This window comes from Alligator mississippiensis, chromosome 11 (genome assembly GCF_030867095.1).
Source record: "Alligator mississippiensis isolate rAllMis1 chromosome 11, rAllMis1, whole genome shotgun sequence".
NCBI classification, from domain to species: domain Eukaryota; kingdom Metazoa; phylum Chordata; order Crocodylia; family Alligatoridae; genus Alligator; species Alligator mississippiensis.
The window spans coordinates 40576303-40591402 of record NC_081834.1 but is presented as its reverse complement, the minus strand read 5'-3'; the positions used below and the strand labels follow the sequence as shown (position 1 = coordinate 40591402).

Genomic DNA, 15100 nt, shown 5'->3' with positions numbered 1-15100 from the left:
GTGCAGCCATACAGGGCCTGTAGCTCGGAACTGGTTGCAGGACTTTTAAGCCAGGTCCCAGCGGGAGGATCTCGGTTAGCAGCCTGAGCTAATGGAAAAGGCACCCTTGGGCAGTAAGAGCTTTGGGCTGCTGCCTGGACTGGCACTTGAGTCCTTCTGGCTCCATGCCCAGCAGACAAGCCTCTGGGCTAGAAAGCCTGGGCTTCATATTGAAAACAAAAGAAGGGCCACAGGCTCCGAGAAGACTAAGTAGCTAGAGCCTCAGAGTCTAACCCTATCTGGTGGATTTAGACTGGTAGGCCTAGCTAGAGGAAGATGGGGACAAGGCCCATGGTGGCTGAGAACCCCAACATAGAATTACAATAGGCAGTCTCCCACTTGTAAGAGCATCTAAATAATATTTACATCAAGACGTGGCAGGAGAGTAAAGGCAGGATACGAGACGAACGAGAGAAAATGAAACATTAAGGGACTTCAAGGGTGCCCCTCATTGGCAGAAATGAAAAATGCTGCTGGGGAGGGCAACCTGTTACAGGGTGCTGTGCAGAGGGGGCACAATGTGCCTGCTTATAACAGAGGACAGAGGTTGGTGGAGAGGCTTAGAGTGGAGTTGGCTTGCATGTAGGATCTAATAGAAATGGGATGTTGGAGAATCAGTTGTAGCTTCTCTGTTGGGAGCCTTCTGCTCCTGGTGGAGAAAGCTTCAACTGACAGCTGAAAGCTCTTCATGTTGCTTTGCCTCCTGCTTATTCATGTGAAAAGCTTTGTGTGTCAGAAAGAGGAAGCTGAAAGTTTTAACCAATGGCTTGCAGAGTTTGGAAGGGGTCTGATTATTTGACTGGCGAAACAGCTTGCTTCCCTTCTGAATCCCATTCTCTATCCAGCCGCTAGCCTCAGGAGCTTGATTGTATAACCCAGCTTCCAAGTTTATAATTCATATTGGATAGAACAGGATAAGCCAGCATTATCTTTAATATGGAAATGCAACCTGCCAAAAAATAAGACTCCTATACAGTGCTTCTGAGCTGAGTCCTTAGACTCAGGATGGAATGTTGCGTGCAGGGCCATGTAGTTGCAATGGGCTGTGTCTGAATGCTAGTAATGGGATTCCTTCAGGCTAAACTTGAGGGGTTGCACTTTGATTTGCTGTTTTACCACTTGATTTAATCAAAGCAGTAACTCAACCAGGGGACCACATAAGATTAAATCCAGAGTTTTCAAAGAAGAATCCATAGTCTTAAAATCATTCTCATACGCTCTGGTCTTTTTGAGTTCTTTGCAGCAGAAGAATTGCTCTTATCATTTTTCTATAGTCAAGAAACAACTACAAGCTAAGAGCTGGCATTTTCTGAGGGGTGCTTGGAGTCTAAAATAGTTGAGAACCACTGAAACCGGAGGCTTTCACATAGGGAAACTCTCCCTTGACTTACTGATGTGTTTAGTGAAACTGGCCTGGTTGGATAGTGGCTGGAGCTGTCTGGTTGCTTCTGACCACATGGTTTGTTTAGAAGCCAGTATCTTCTCTTTCATGGTTAAGTTGCAGTGAGAACTCAGTTTAAAGTTGTTGCTTGGTGTTTGCAAATTAGGCACAAGAGATCATCAGTAGTGGTAACAACAGCAGCAGTTCTTCCAAGAAAAAGACCAAATATGTCAACCTGTACACCAAAGAGGGTCAGGATAAGCTTACTGTCCTCATTCCTGGGCGCCATTCCTGCGAGTGCCTTGGCCAGAAGCACAAACTCATCAATAACTGCCTGACTTGCGGGCGTATTGTCTGTGAACAGGAGGGCTCTGGTCCCTGCTTATTCTGTGGTGCACTGGTATGTAACACCCTGTTTTTTTTTGCTTTTTTTGTTTTCCATACTTTATTGTAGTGTGCTGTGTTTGGGTCTTTGAGATGTTGCGGGGTGGGATTAGCCTCACTAGCTTCTGTCTCCTGGAGATGTGCAAAAGACTTCCTATTCTGAACTTGTCTTCCAGATCAAAGCCTTGGGGTGATTCACAAAAGGTTTCTGGGGTGAGAATGTATTGCATCTAGGGGATGGGTGGGAAGCAAGACTTAAAGGTGTGGATGTATATTTTACATAACCCTGGGGCTTGTCTAAGTTATGGCAGCTTCCTGGGTTGTTTCATGGGCCAGGGTCTGCCTGGAATATGTCACAGCCCTGCAATGACACATCCCCTAATCTAAAAGTTACGATTTGAATCCTTTGAAAGCAGCCTTTTGGCTGACTTGACTCACGAGGAGGACACTGTCCATCTAGAATAGTGTTTCTCAACCTGTGTGTCGTGATCCAAAAGTGAGTCGCAAGAATATATGAAAGGGTCATGAACAAACTTTAAGAATAGATCAACAAACTTTAAAAATGGATTTGTCTTTAAAGAAAGAGAAAAACATAGGAAACTATGTTTTTTTTCCCTTGTAGGCTGTCAGAGTTCTAGCCTGCAAGGGGCTGCTTGGGGCTCCCCATGCCCCACACACTGGGAGACTGGGGCCTGGGGTGGGGGGCAGTGGGCTGGGTATGAGGGGCACTGGGATGGGACTGGCCACCGATGTATACAAATTGGTCCTGGTACAAAAAAGGTTTAAGTACTACTGATCTAGAACTAGAGGTTTCAGTGTGCCTTGGCCCTTTCTCCTGACTTAGATAAAAAAGGGGGAGAATCCTTCCCATAAGCCACACAATTGTATCTGTTTTTAAAATGAGACTAGGAAAAGTTGATGTGAATTATTTTCTGTTCCTTGTTCACCATCCTGTCTCCCCTCTTTCCACAAGAGGGCATGGTTTGGCTTTGATTTACCCAGTTGTACAATAAAATGATGCTTCCCTGCCTCTCTGGGGTTTGTGACACTTAGCTCAAGGTGAGCTACAAAGAAGCAGAAAAGGCCTGCCCTCATCTTTTTTAGCTTTTGCTCCTTGCCTTTAAGTCTTGTCCAGGGCTGTGAGATTCTCAGGTGCCAAATATCTGTTTCTTTTCTAGGTGTGCACAAAAGAAGAGCAGGACATTCTGCAGCGTGACTCAAACAAGAGCCAGAAGCTGCTGAAGAAGCTCTTGACAGGTTGGTAGCCACCATGTTGTGGCAATGTAGCTCATCTGAAAAATTAGATGCAGGGTAAGCCCTGCTGTATCAGTATGTCCACACTGAAGGCTTATATCACTGTTTTGTAGTAGATGGGGACTAAGTCTTGCTCTCTCCTTAGCAGATTGAATCTACTAATTTTTTTTTTTTTGCTATAGGGAGGAGCTTTTGATAACTGTATGTTGGGACTGAGGGACTTGATCACCTGACTTTTTGTCTACTATCTAAGCACCTCAGAGATAATTGCCAAAGCCCTGCTCCCAAGTCTTCCCTGGGCAGCCATCTCCACTGTGCTGTGGCACCTTCCTTGGATGAGAATCTTGCTGATGCCCATTTGCCCACTAACTTTGCTTCTTGCTCAGCATGTGACAGGCCTCTGCAGGCTGTAGCAGGGGTGGATGAGGTCTGGATGTGTTAGGTAGTCTGAATTATGCACAGTAATCAGATGTTTACAGTCCTTTCCAGTGAGAATAAAAGATCCTTGTAGAGTGTCTTCTGCAGAGAACCAGGGAAACTAGCAATGTGATTCAGAGGTTTTTGAGAGAAGCAGCTATTGTTGACGTTCTTGCTAATAACATTTTGTAACTGAAATTCATATTGGGTGGTAAAGATTTGAGGGCAGAAGCCAAGTAAATAACCAATCCCATTACTGAGCACTTGTGGATTACGAGAGTTATCTGCATTAATTTGGCTGAAACATCCATGTTGATAAAGCTCTGGGAAAACCTTACTGAAGAACTTGGGAGCTCTTCAACTGTTGGGTGTTGGTATAAGCTTCTGTTCCTTTGCTTCCTAAATCCCTAAAAATTAGAGCTGCCCTTTCTCTTGCAAATAATGTCAGGCAACTGGCAGTTCTCTGCAGAGAGTTTGATGTGAGTCAGTGTCAGGAGTGTCAGTCCCCAGCCTTCTCAGTGCTTTGCCCTCTCCCTTTTCTCAGTTTAATTTCTTCATTATCTCTCCTAGCTGAAGCTGAAGGGTGATTAGCTGTCTCTCTCTGCAGCACAGAGATATGGCTCAGTGACAATGGGGAAAATGTAGAGCCTTCCACCTCTTTAAATCCTGGCCCTCTCCATTAGCAGGCTTTGCAGTGTTCTGTGTGGAGCACATTGGCAGGTTTCATCACAGCTACAAGGTTAACAGGTTTTTTTTTATGAATTCTGGCCTCTTTTAGCCAGAAGCCAGGGATTGGTGCTGGCCCTGACTTCCCCTCAGCCCTGTGAAACTTGTTGCACTAAGTCATCTTGTTGGGCTGCGTGTGTGTGTGTGGGGGGGGGGGGGGTGGCAGGGGGGCTTCTTCAGCTGGGCAGTAGTAGGGGGTTTGTGGATAAATCAGATGTTCAGATTTGACTACTGCTAATCCGGTGCCTTGAAGTGATGCTCCTTGAAATGCTTTTAAAAGGCTGAGGAGGTCTTTGCCTCTGGCTTATCCTCCGTTGGAGATTGGCCATGGGTAGAGCTTTGACAAGGCACAATCTGCTGGTGCTGCCTTGAAGTCTAATCCAGCCTGAATGTATGGTGGGTATTGGGGGCAAGCTGGAGCTGGCTTTGTTAAATGACAGACTCTGGCTTGCTTAAGAAGTTCTTTTTAGTCTCTCTCTTTCTTGGCTTTTTGTATCTCATTTCAGATGCATCTGCTTTTCCAAAGGTGTGTGCGGGATGTATGAGTGATCTGGAGGAGCCTTAGTGTCATGTACAATATGAGTCAGTGGAATAAACTTCTTGACTTGGGATCCTCAGGGCTCAGTACTGTCACGCTCCCATATGAACACTGTTAGACCCTCGTTGGTGTGAAACAGCACGTGGCACAAGATCAAGCCCTTAGCTGTTGGCCCTGATATAAGAGAAGACTTTCAGTTCCTAAGCTCTGAGAATTCCTGAGTGAGGATTTCAGAGTTGTGCTTGCCTGTTACAGAGCCTCACTAGGGGTCAAATGTCCATCATTTGGGGGTGGGGTGGGGTGGATATATTCCCAGTGCACCGCTTTAGGTGAGAAATAACCCAAACACCTATATCTGGGAAGGGCCTGTTGCAAAGCCAGTTGAAATGAAGGAAGCCTTTCCTTTGAATTAACCTGATTGAGACTAGGCCCTAAAATGGTTATCAAACACTGTGGAGCCCTGCCATCTATCCCCCAGTGCTGCCTCTGGGTCTGATCAGACTCATACAGGGCATTGCACACACCCATGGTGCAGGACCAATCTACAGCTCAGATCAAAGCCATGCACTCCCTCCCCTTCTCCCTTCTATTCCCTCAACAACCCCAATTTGGTGGCTGCTCCAGGCTATCTGGGAACTGTATTGCATACAACATGGATCCTGGAGCAATAGGTGCTGTGTACAGTGCAGTCCATGCAGTGCCCACCTTGGCTGGACTGCGCCACGCACAGCTCCCCTCTTGGATGCACACCACACATGACATCTGCTCTAGCTGGTTCAGGGCCCACCCTGCATGCAGCAGTCAGCCACTGCTCAGACCAGGACATCTTACCTCCTGGGAGACAGAAAGCTGAAAGAGATTGGGGCAGGGGTGGGGACAGTGGCAGTGGGGAAAGCAGGGAGATAGGATTTAGGTCATTTTAAAAAATGTTGCATCTTTAAACTGTTTTAATGTCATGCATTCTTGGGAGTGTAGTCTGCTCCTGCACAAGTAATATTTAGTGGCCAGCCCTTTCTTGAGTGCTTTATTTCTGTATAAGGCAGGTTCTGAGAGTTCTGGGAAGATGGAGGCAATCAGCAGGGACCTACTGCCTCGCCAGGAAGCTCGGCTGAAAGCAGGCCTGCAGATGGCTGTGAAACACAAGGACAAATTGCTGGAGTTTGACAAGACAAGGTACAGGGCTACCTGAGGCTGCTGTTCTGCAGACAGGAGCCACCCTTGATATAAAAGTACCAAGGTTCCATCCTTTCCAATACTGTTATGGCTGCAGATCTATTAAATTAATTCTAGGGTGGTGTCCCCTACCATAGACTTCAGAGGGAAAGATGTACTGGCAGTGGCAGCCTCAGCTGATGCCCAGCTGCTCCTCAGCAGTGTGTCTTAGTTTCAAATTGGTTGGAGGCTCTTCAGCAGGGGGAGGAAATTCTAGTGTTTGTGGTTTGTTGGGTCATTAACTTCCCAGCTGAGTCTTTCAGTAAGTGGACCAAGGATTTGTGTCCTCTAGGGATCTCAAGGGAAGCAGCAGTATGCTCTGTATTGGCCCCTGAGCAGCTGTGAGGTAGAAGAGGGATTGGGTCCCTGTACAGCTGGATGTAGCTGGAAAGTCTGATTGCTGTTTTGCCTTCAGGCTTGAGTTTGATGGGGAAGCCATACATCAACTCACTGGATGTGTCTGACACATGAAATGTGACCAGATTCCCTGCCCTTTGCAGGAACCGCTGGTTGGCCCACTGACAGCTCTTGCTAGAATTCTGCATTGATGCTGCACTTTGTGCTGGTCTGTGCCTAACTTTCCCTCCCCCTCTTTACAAATTCTCTATTTACGTGGCAAATGTCAGGTGAGGGTGAACAGCATAGGACATAATGCATCCTTTCTGCCTTAGGATGCATATTGCAGCCCTGAAATGGTTTATTTTTAAGTAAGTTTTTATTTCTACCTTGCAAAAGCAGGAATGTCATGTCTTGTCTACTGTGGTGTGTTTCTGAGGGGCCTTGAAAGATGTGTGTTCTGAACTCTCAACACCCTGTCCTGCAGTTGGAATGTGGATCTTTAACAAAGTAATTCTTTCTACCTAGTGATCATTATGTACAGTATAACCTCATAAATCTGGCATGCTCAGAACCGAGCCATCTGCCAGAAATTTGAAAATTCTGTGGGGTTTTTTTGTTTGTTTTTTTTGTTTTTACACTGGAGCAGTGGCTGGTTGCAGAGCATGGTGGGGGGCGGTGGTGGTAATGGCAGCTGGTCCCAGAGCAGCAGCTGTATGCAGAATGGGGTGGTGGCAGCTGCCATGTGGAAGCTTCCCCCTCTGTCTGGTGGGGGTAGGGGGGAGTGGAAGCCAGTCTTGGAGCAGCAGCTGCATGTGGAGCAGCAACCCGGGGTGGTGGATGGCAGTGGCAGCCACCATGTGCAAGCTTCCCCCTCCATGTCCAGGGGAACAGAGGGGGAAGCTTAAAGTGCTGGATTTTTAAGAATTCCAGATTTTTGAGATCCGAATTTATGAGGTTATATTGTAATGGAATTACACACTCTGAGTAAAATTCTTTTCCCCTCTTAGTCACTGTAGCTTTCACTCTCCTGTGGCATTGTTGCTTCACTATTTCTCTCAGTCATTGTAGAGAATTCTACAGCAGACGAGATCTGAATTAACGTAACAATGTAATTGTAAGATGCTAACAAAAGTCATCAGGAAATTTTCTGTTAAAACCCATCCTGGTGTTTTCATTCATCAAATACTATTTTGTGTGAGGGAGAGGCACAGACACTCCTCCACCCCCCACTGTAGTTCAGATGCCCACCTTGCTACATATCCACTTACACTAAATGCATCAGTAACTACTACTAGTGCATGAGTTTAATCTGACTGCATTTTCCTTTATGTTAAGGAAGTATCTGCCCTTGGTTGCTCAGTGTTAGGGACCTGAATTTTTCATTTTGGTTTCGCAGCTGGAAGGAGCGAGAGAGGGAGTGAAAAAGTAGCACTTCTAGATCTAATGTGGAAAAAGGTTTATCGTCTCTTTCCCAGGGTTGTCAGTGTCATGTATGGTCAGTCTTCAACACAACAGGCAGCATCAGCATTTGCAGTGTATGCTGTCAGTGCCCTCCGAGCTGTGCTCACAGCTGCCGGGTGGAAGGAGGCTCTTACCATTTGAATTTTTCAAGCATTGTACTGAGGTCAGGAGAGGGGCAGTGCAGTGATCGATTGGTGGTGCTACCTGGGGTTTAATTTCCTGTCTTGATCTCTTCCTCACACTAAACCAGCAGAGTTTGGCGGTGTTCTCCGCCCTGAGGTAGGAGAAGAGAGATATCACTCCATCCCCTCATTCAGAAGACATAGGGCTTCTTGTGTTGATTTGGAATAAATGGGCCCAGTGTCAAAAGTATTAAAATGACTTTGTTACTGTACAATAATTAACCTTGATCCAAGGTGTTGAGTACAGAGACCTCAGCCTGCTTCACCCCATGGCTACAACCACCATAAGAAATCTATAACCTGTTATTCCATGCACAGAAGAAGGAAATTTTATTAAAGCATTGGAAATGAAATGTTTTAAGTAAGGCCTTTACTTTAACAGCACCCTCTGTTTCCTTTCACATTGGCTGTAGGGTGGTGTGTTTTTTTTTTTTTTAATAAGGAAAACCACTGTTTGACATTGAGTGGTGTTAAAGATGGAAATAACTCTCCTTTTCTTGAGGTAGGGGAGGAAATTGGTTGAGTCTAACTGAAGTTGCTGCTATCTGTCTTCTTTCTTTATGTCCAAACAAGACAGAAGCACACAAGACAGAAGAAAAATATAGTAGGTAGATGATGCAGTTTCTATCCCTGGTACTGATTCTTGCAAAACTTGCTTCTGGGTAAACATAAGTTGAGCACAGAGTATTTTGTCAGCCACTCTGGTGACTAACAAGCTTGTAACAGGTGTATAAAGATTGCTTTCAGCTGTGATTGGGAAATCATAGAAGTGATGCACCCAGGCTCTTCATAGATGGAAGGCAAAAGGAGAAAGTTGGGGGAGGAGGGGGAGAGAAATGAACCAGGGGGAAAGAAATGAACCAAGAAAGGAGAGGGTAAGAGCAGGAGTCCAAGTCTTGTATCCCAGATGCTGTTCAAGACGTACCCAAAGTTGGTTGAGGTGAGAGATCACCTGGCTTCCTCTGTCTTTGACCTGGTCTAGTCGGTACATCTCTCAGGATCAGGGTGAAGGCCCCACAGTGCCATAGTAGATCCTGAAGTCCCAGGAAGTGATGGAGATAGCAGCACAATGATAAAACTCACTCCGTGCAGGCCGACTGCCTTCCACAAAGTTTGCCTTGTAAGGAAGTTTAGAAGGATGAGGTGCAAGAGCTCATCCCCCCTTTCTGTTATCTATCAGTCAGACCCAGTTTTTAGCATGCCAGTTTTGGGCCATCCATTTTCCATTCCGTTCTCCTTTTGGTTTACCTCCTTCTCTTCCCCCTTCCCCAACCACCCCTCAGTCTTAACACAGTCCTTGGGTAGTATATGGACCAATTCCAGTTTTATGCCTTTCAGTTGTTGATTTTTTGTTAAAAAAAGAAAATGGAACAGATTGAGTTGGGCTTTTGCTATCTTGGACATGTACAGCACAGGCCTCCAGCGCAAAGGTTGTGTTTGTGGATGCAGGTCTCGGGGATTTACAATAAACGCTGAAGTCCCTTCTACAGGGAAGAGAACAGATGCTGCTACAGCTTGGACAGGGAGTGGACACCGCAGGCTTGGGCTGAATGCAGCCTTGAGCTGCCTTGTTTTTTTTAACATATAGTCTGCCGTAGCTTCTGGTACCATCAACTTGAGATTCCCTGTCCAAATTCATGAGAGCTGCCTTCATGGCATAACTAATTTCCACAGGCTGCTTCTCTGCATTAGAGATGCAGTAGTTTCACTGTACTTTGTTTTATCCTATCAGGTCCCTGACAGACTGCCAGCACGACCCTCAAACAGGCAAAGTTTGAGTGCTCCAGCTTATTGCAACTGCCCAGACAGATTCCTCTGGGGATCACAGGGGAGCTCCTGGGATGGGGTGACTTTGCTCAGGCACATGGTTCCCAGATATATCTGGGGCTATTTGCTGTCATTCTCAATGCCCATTCTGTTACTTCTCCGTGTTTGTCTCTCACCAGTGTGCGTCGTACCCAAGTCATCGATGATGAGTCGGATTACTTTGCCACTGACTCCAACCAGTGGCTCTCCAAACAGGAGAGGGAGGTGTTGCAGAAGAGGGAGAAGGAGCTGCGTGAGCTGCGCCATGCTTCCCGACTCACCAAGAAAATCACTATCGACTTTGCTGGCAGGCAGATCCTGGAGGAGGAGGACAACATGGCTGAGTACCACAGCAAGTGAGTAGGTGGTGCTGGATATGGGGAAAGGGAGACGAGGAACACTGTCCGTGTCTGTTGGAGGTGGCCCAGCTGCTTGAGATCAGCTTCCTCTCTCTGCATTTTTCATTGCTGGGAACATGCAGGACCCTGAGCTCTTAGCTGCTGATTTGTTCCTGCCAGTTATTTCTCCCATTTGCAGTTTCATCCCTCTAAAGTTTCAGCTATGGTGGCACAACCAAAGAGTTTGGAGGCACTTGCTTCTGAGGATGGGAGAGTCATTTGCCATGCTGTGTTGGGTAATACAGAAATAGAAAAAGTGGGGAGTGGTGGTTGAATGATGATTTGATGTTCCTTCGTTCTTTCCATTCTTAGGTATTTTTCAAATTCCATGGACAGGGGATGCTTCCCAGCAAATGAAATTCCATCCTCTCTGGGATGGAACATGGCAGGCCTTAGCTGTTTAACTTGATTAAATGTGATCCAATTCTACCTCACTCAAGTCCATGAAAAGAAGTCTGTGCCATCTTTTGTAACATGCCATTTTCTGTACCTTAAAAAGGCATTATAAGAAGCAGCAAGTGGTGAGGGGGCTTGCTCATCCAGCATTTGCATGAACCTTTTTTCATGGACTTGAGCAGGACAGAATAGGATCCAGCCCTCTGGGTTTTGCAGCGCTGCACCCTAATTGTGAGTGGGGGCAGTGAAGGTTATCATCTCAGGAAGGAAACTTGTGGATGGGCTTGCACAAAAAGGGATCTTGCCTGGCCCCTCGGGATGTTGGAAGAATGGTTAGGACACTGGCTGGGGAGGTGAGACATTTGGGTTTAAGTCTCTGCTTTGCCTCAGACCTTCTGTGGAATTCAAACAAGTTACCCAGGCTCCCTGTAAAACAGGGCCATCACCCCACCTCACAGGGACATACATCCCAGTGGAAAGTGTGTCCGTGATTCAGTCAGAATTTTCTTTATGCTGGCAGGTGCATTGGTGTTCAGGGGGTAGTGGCTGTCCTGAGAGAAGGCAAAACAGAGCATCCCCATCTGTAGCAACCATATCTTGAGGTCCTGAAAGAGCAGGATTGGCTTCTCTGACTTGAAATACGAGGAAAGGAGAGCACAGGGGGAGCAGCCTGGTTGATGGGGAGGTGAAAAGAAATGGTTGGGTGGATTGGGGACCTTGAGAGGCATTGCCAGCCAAAGGGTGGGAGGGAGCAAGGTCTAAAAGTAGTTTATTTCTGTTTTGCAGACTGGATGAAACCATTGAGGCCGTTCATAGTGGCACTTTGAGCAAGCCATTGAAGAGCCCTGATGGGAAAAGTGCAGAGGTGTCTGGGGTTCTGGTGAATCCCTACCTGCTCCAACCTGCCCCTTTGGTCAGTGCAACTTCAGTGCTTTATCCCTGAGTGTTAACTGATATTTGAGAGAGAGAGGGAGCTGAGGATTGCATCTCCCTGTGGGACAGGGGATGCCTCTTCCTTCCCTGGCTTTCTCAGAGATACCTCAGGCTTGGAAAAGGCCTTCTAGTCAATCCCCTTCCTCCACCTATGTAGGATTTTTACCTGTTGTGTCATTACTTTGTCCTTAAAAGTCCTGACTTATTAGGCTCAGCCCTGCCTCAGCCTGACCTATTTCACTCTTGGAAAGGTTTCCTGAGGTTCAGCCTAAAGCAGTTTTCCTTCTCAGTTCTTGTTTGGAGAGACTCCTGCTACTTTTACCCCCTCAGCCATAATCTTCCTTCTGTAATATCCCCTCTGGTCTTTACTTGTTTTGTGCATAGTGTGTGCTTGTGCTCAGACACTTTAGAGCATTAAAGAGTTCTTGCCATTTGTCTGCTGAGTTGGATCATGTCGGATCCTGCAGGCTTCATGTCCTTCTGTCCATCCCAAGCCCCTGTGCCTTTCTTCCCCTTTTCTTAGCCCCTTGGCATCATTTAGATATTTTCCTTGGGCTTGTTGGGAACTTTTAGGTGTTAGCTGTTGGCTTTTATTTCATCCCTTTTGAAAAGGAAAGGAGCATGATCGGTTAATATTATAGCCCTGAGCACTACTGCTACCTCCAAAAGGGCTCTGTGGCTGCACCAGATGGCTGACTCGGAACACCAGTGTCCCATCTGGCAATCCATGATATAAGAGGATTGTCTGAATGGCGCCTTTAAGCCTCCATTAAACTCTTCTGAGTACCACTGCAGCCAGCTGGGCAGTGATCAGCTGTGACTGCATTTTGAACATGCTGCCTGCTTGTGAATGCTGTGGGACACCCCTTTGTTGTTCTGCTCTTTAAAGACATGGCTGAGCTTCAGGACATGTGAAGTGAGAATTGCTTTTACTGCTACCAGGCAGAGACTGCAGACTTTGATGGGCCATACTCCATCTCACTGTGAGTGACTTGCACTCCTTTGCTTGCTGGGCTTGTTGTCTGTGTGGACAGCTTGATGAAGGCAGCCTGATAGCCTACATCTTGCCATGGGCTCACTGACTGCTAGCATCTCTCAGGATATATTATTTTCCTTCTACTTCAGATCTAGCTTGGCCAGCATTCACCAGAGAAGGCTAAGATAGGTTTTCTGAGGTTGTGGGGCAAAGAGTTAGTTCTTCTAACTCAGTGAGGGAGGAGCCACCATACCCACTATTTTTAAAAAAAGGAAAAGGGAGAGGTATTAATTTTCTCTTATCTGTCTGTTTTGAACATGGTGTAGTGGGTGGATCAGACTGGCCTGCTCCCACGTAGGAAAATCGCCCAACCAGCAGATGCTGAGAATGAGCCTGGCTCTGAAAGGAGCAGGTTGCGGATTCAGGACCGAGAGTTGCAGGAGATCTCAGATGATGGCTGGTGCCTCAGCATGCACCAGCCTTGGGCTTCCTTGCTGATCAGAGGAATCAAAAGGTAAAAGAGGGCACAGAGCAATGATCTGTTCTGTTCTCAGCCATACACAGCTCTTGCTACAGGGATGGGAAAAGTAGCCATGTTCTGTTAAGGAAGGGATTTTTCAAACAGAGTGCCAGGGCACACTGGGTTGTCACCAGATCCTTTGAAGGGTGCCTAAGGTGTGAGGAGATAATCAGATAAGCTAAGCGGGTAAGCCCAAGGTCAGGCTGGTCCCAGCCTGAATGATCCTCCACCCCCACTGCCTAGCCCTTCTGCAAAGAGGTAAAGTATCAACATGTTTTGTATCAATGTAACATACCAACATGTTTTTGAAATTGGGTGCCACTCAATTCATAAGTTATGGAGGGGTGTCTTGAATCCCATGAGGCTGCCTTGAGTACAAAAAATATTGAGAACCACTGCTCTACAGACTTCAGAGGGTGAAATTTCCATTGCACAGAGATTCTGAGTAGGTGTTTAGGGTGGCTGGCCCTAGGTAATAGGAAAATACAATCCTGGCTCTTTTCAGCTAGTTCACTAATAAGACAGGCAGGCTGTTTCCCTGGGGGAAAATATCTGTGTGGGAGGTGTATAAACAAGGAGCTGTTCTTCCTCTTCCAGACATGCTGATGGGCATGGAGACTAGAAGAGCCAGCTCTGGAACTGGAAAGAGCCAGCTTTTTTTATGGTAGATTAGTAATGGAGACTTGAAAATCTGCCAGTGAAACCAGGGCAGGCAGAACTTCCATCCTGGTGTATTGAGGATAAATACATGAGCAAGAAAATGTTTCTCCATCCCAAGGGAGCAAAAAAAGGCCCAAGGCTGGTTTTAAAAAAATCCTTTGCAGGTTGCATGCATGGTTTTAGGAATTGATTAGTAGACAGGCACTTGTTTAGGATGGTTTTGAGCAGGAGGTTTGACTAGATGACCTGGAGAAGTCCCTTCCAGCCCTACTTTGTTAGGATCTGTGATCACGTGCAGCATCTAGCCTAGTTGTCGCTGGGGAGAATGGATACATGTAACACTTAAACTGTTTTAAAAGCAGTTTAAACTGCACACATCCCAGTGTACAAGCCAGTGTAGAATTTTTATACATCCTGCAGTGTTTTACAAATGCACCTGGATAATCGGAGATTAAGCTTTCCATCACTAGTATCTGGTCAGTCCTCCAGGTATCCCACACTGTACCACTCCTTTCCCCCAACCTATGCATTGCAACTGACTGCTCTGGTACTCCGATAAAACCCTACTGCCCCAGCCTCTGTTGTCTGCACTTGACCAAAGCCTGCAGCATCTCGGGCTGATCTGGGAAGAAAAGAGGGAAGGCTGACCAAGTGTTGGGGGCTGCCTGGACCCCTGCTTCTGCATGTCTAGGGCCTGGTTGCTCTGAGGCTCCCCACAGTTTCTGCCTCACCCTGTGGCTTTAAAAGAGCATTTTCCCCCAAAAATTGTCATTGCAGTCAATAGACCCACCACTATGCAGTGTCCCAGACTGATTTTGGGACTGAGGAAAGTGGAGGAGTGGCTAGCTAGGGGGATACTGTCTGGACCTCTGCTTTTGGGTTCCAGAGGGTAGGGAGCCCTGAGCCTGGTGGGTGGGTGCACCTTTTAACTGTAAATGTCCACCAACTTCTGAGTGAGGGAAAACCACGGTACTGCATAACGCGCAGTTCATACCACAGACTGGCTGCCAATTCCACACTGTCAAATGTGAATTGGCCCATTAATTGTTAACTGTTCCTCACCTTCCAGGCTGTACCCTTGCCACCTGCCCTGCCCTGCCCTGCCCTGCCTCTGCACATTCCACCCTTATACACACATTTCTCTGCAGTTTCTGGCAATGAAAGTTAAATGAGCAGCTTTCAGGCACCGCCTCCCCACTCCACCCTCACTGCCTCCCAAATCTTTCTGGGACTCCATGGACTGGGTTTGATTGTAAGGAATGGAAGTGATTTAGTGGCCTTATGGAGGAAGTCCTTTCAAAACCACAGCAAGATGCAGAGATCTTGGGCTGCTCCCCTGGAATGCAGAAGCGGGGGCCTAGGCTGCACCCCCTGAATCATCTGGCTACCCCTCCACCCACAGATCAGCCTGGGATGCACCAAACCCTGGTCATTTGCCAGGAATTGAAGTAAACTGATGAGCAGCTTGGGGAAAATAG

The 15100-nt window shown here is 46.9% G+C and overlaps 1 protein-coding gene across 3 annotated transcripts in view; it reads left to right on the top strand.

The window, feature by feature from the left end:
• Positions 1-15100, top strand: part of TRIP4 (thyroid hormone receptor interactor 4) — a 57264-nt gene that overhangs the window by 10046 nt on the left and 32118 nt on the right. Inside the window, exons 4-9 of one of the 3 annotated variants that reach the window (XM_014599955.3) lie at positions 1587-1820; positions 2983-3061; positions 5783-5912; positions 9880-10095; positions 11320-11446; positions 12769-12956. In XM_014599955.3, coding sequence (XP_014455441.1) covers positions 1587-1820; positions 2983-3061; positions 5783-5912; positions 9880-10095; positions 11320-11446; positions 12769-12956 — 974 coding nt within the window. Of the gene's footprint in view, positions 1-1586; positions 1821-2982; positions 3062-4619; positions 4728-5778; positions 5913-9879; positions 10096-11319; positions 11447-12768; positions 12957-15100 lie in introns of those variants that run through there. The other 2 variants (XM_059714859.1, XM_019477580.2) reach the window with 2 other exon arrangements.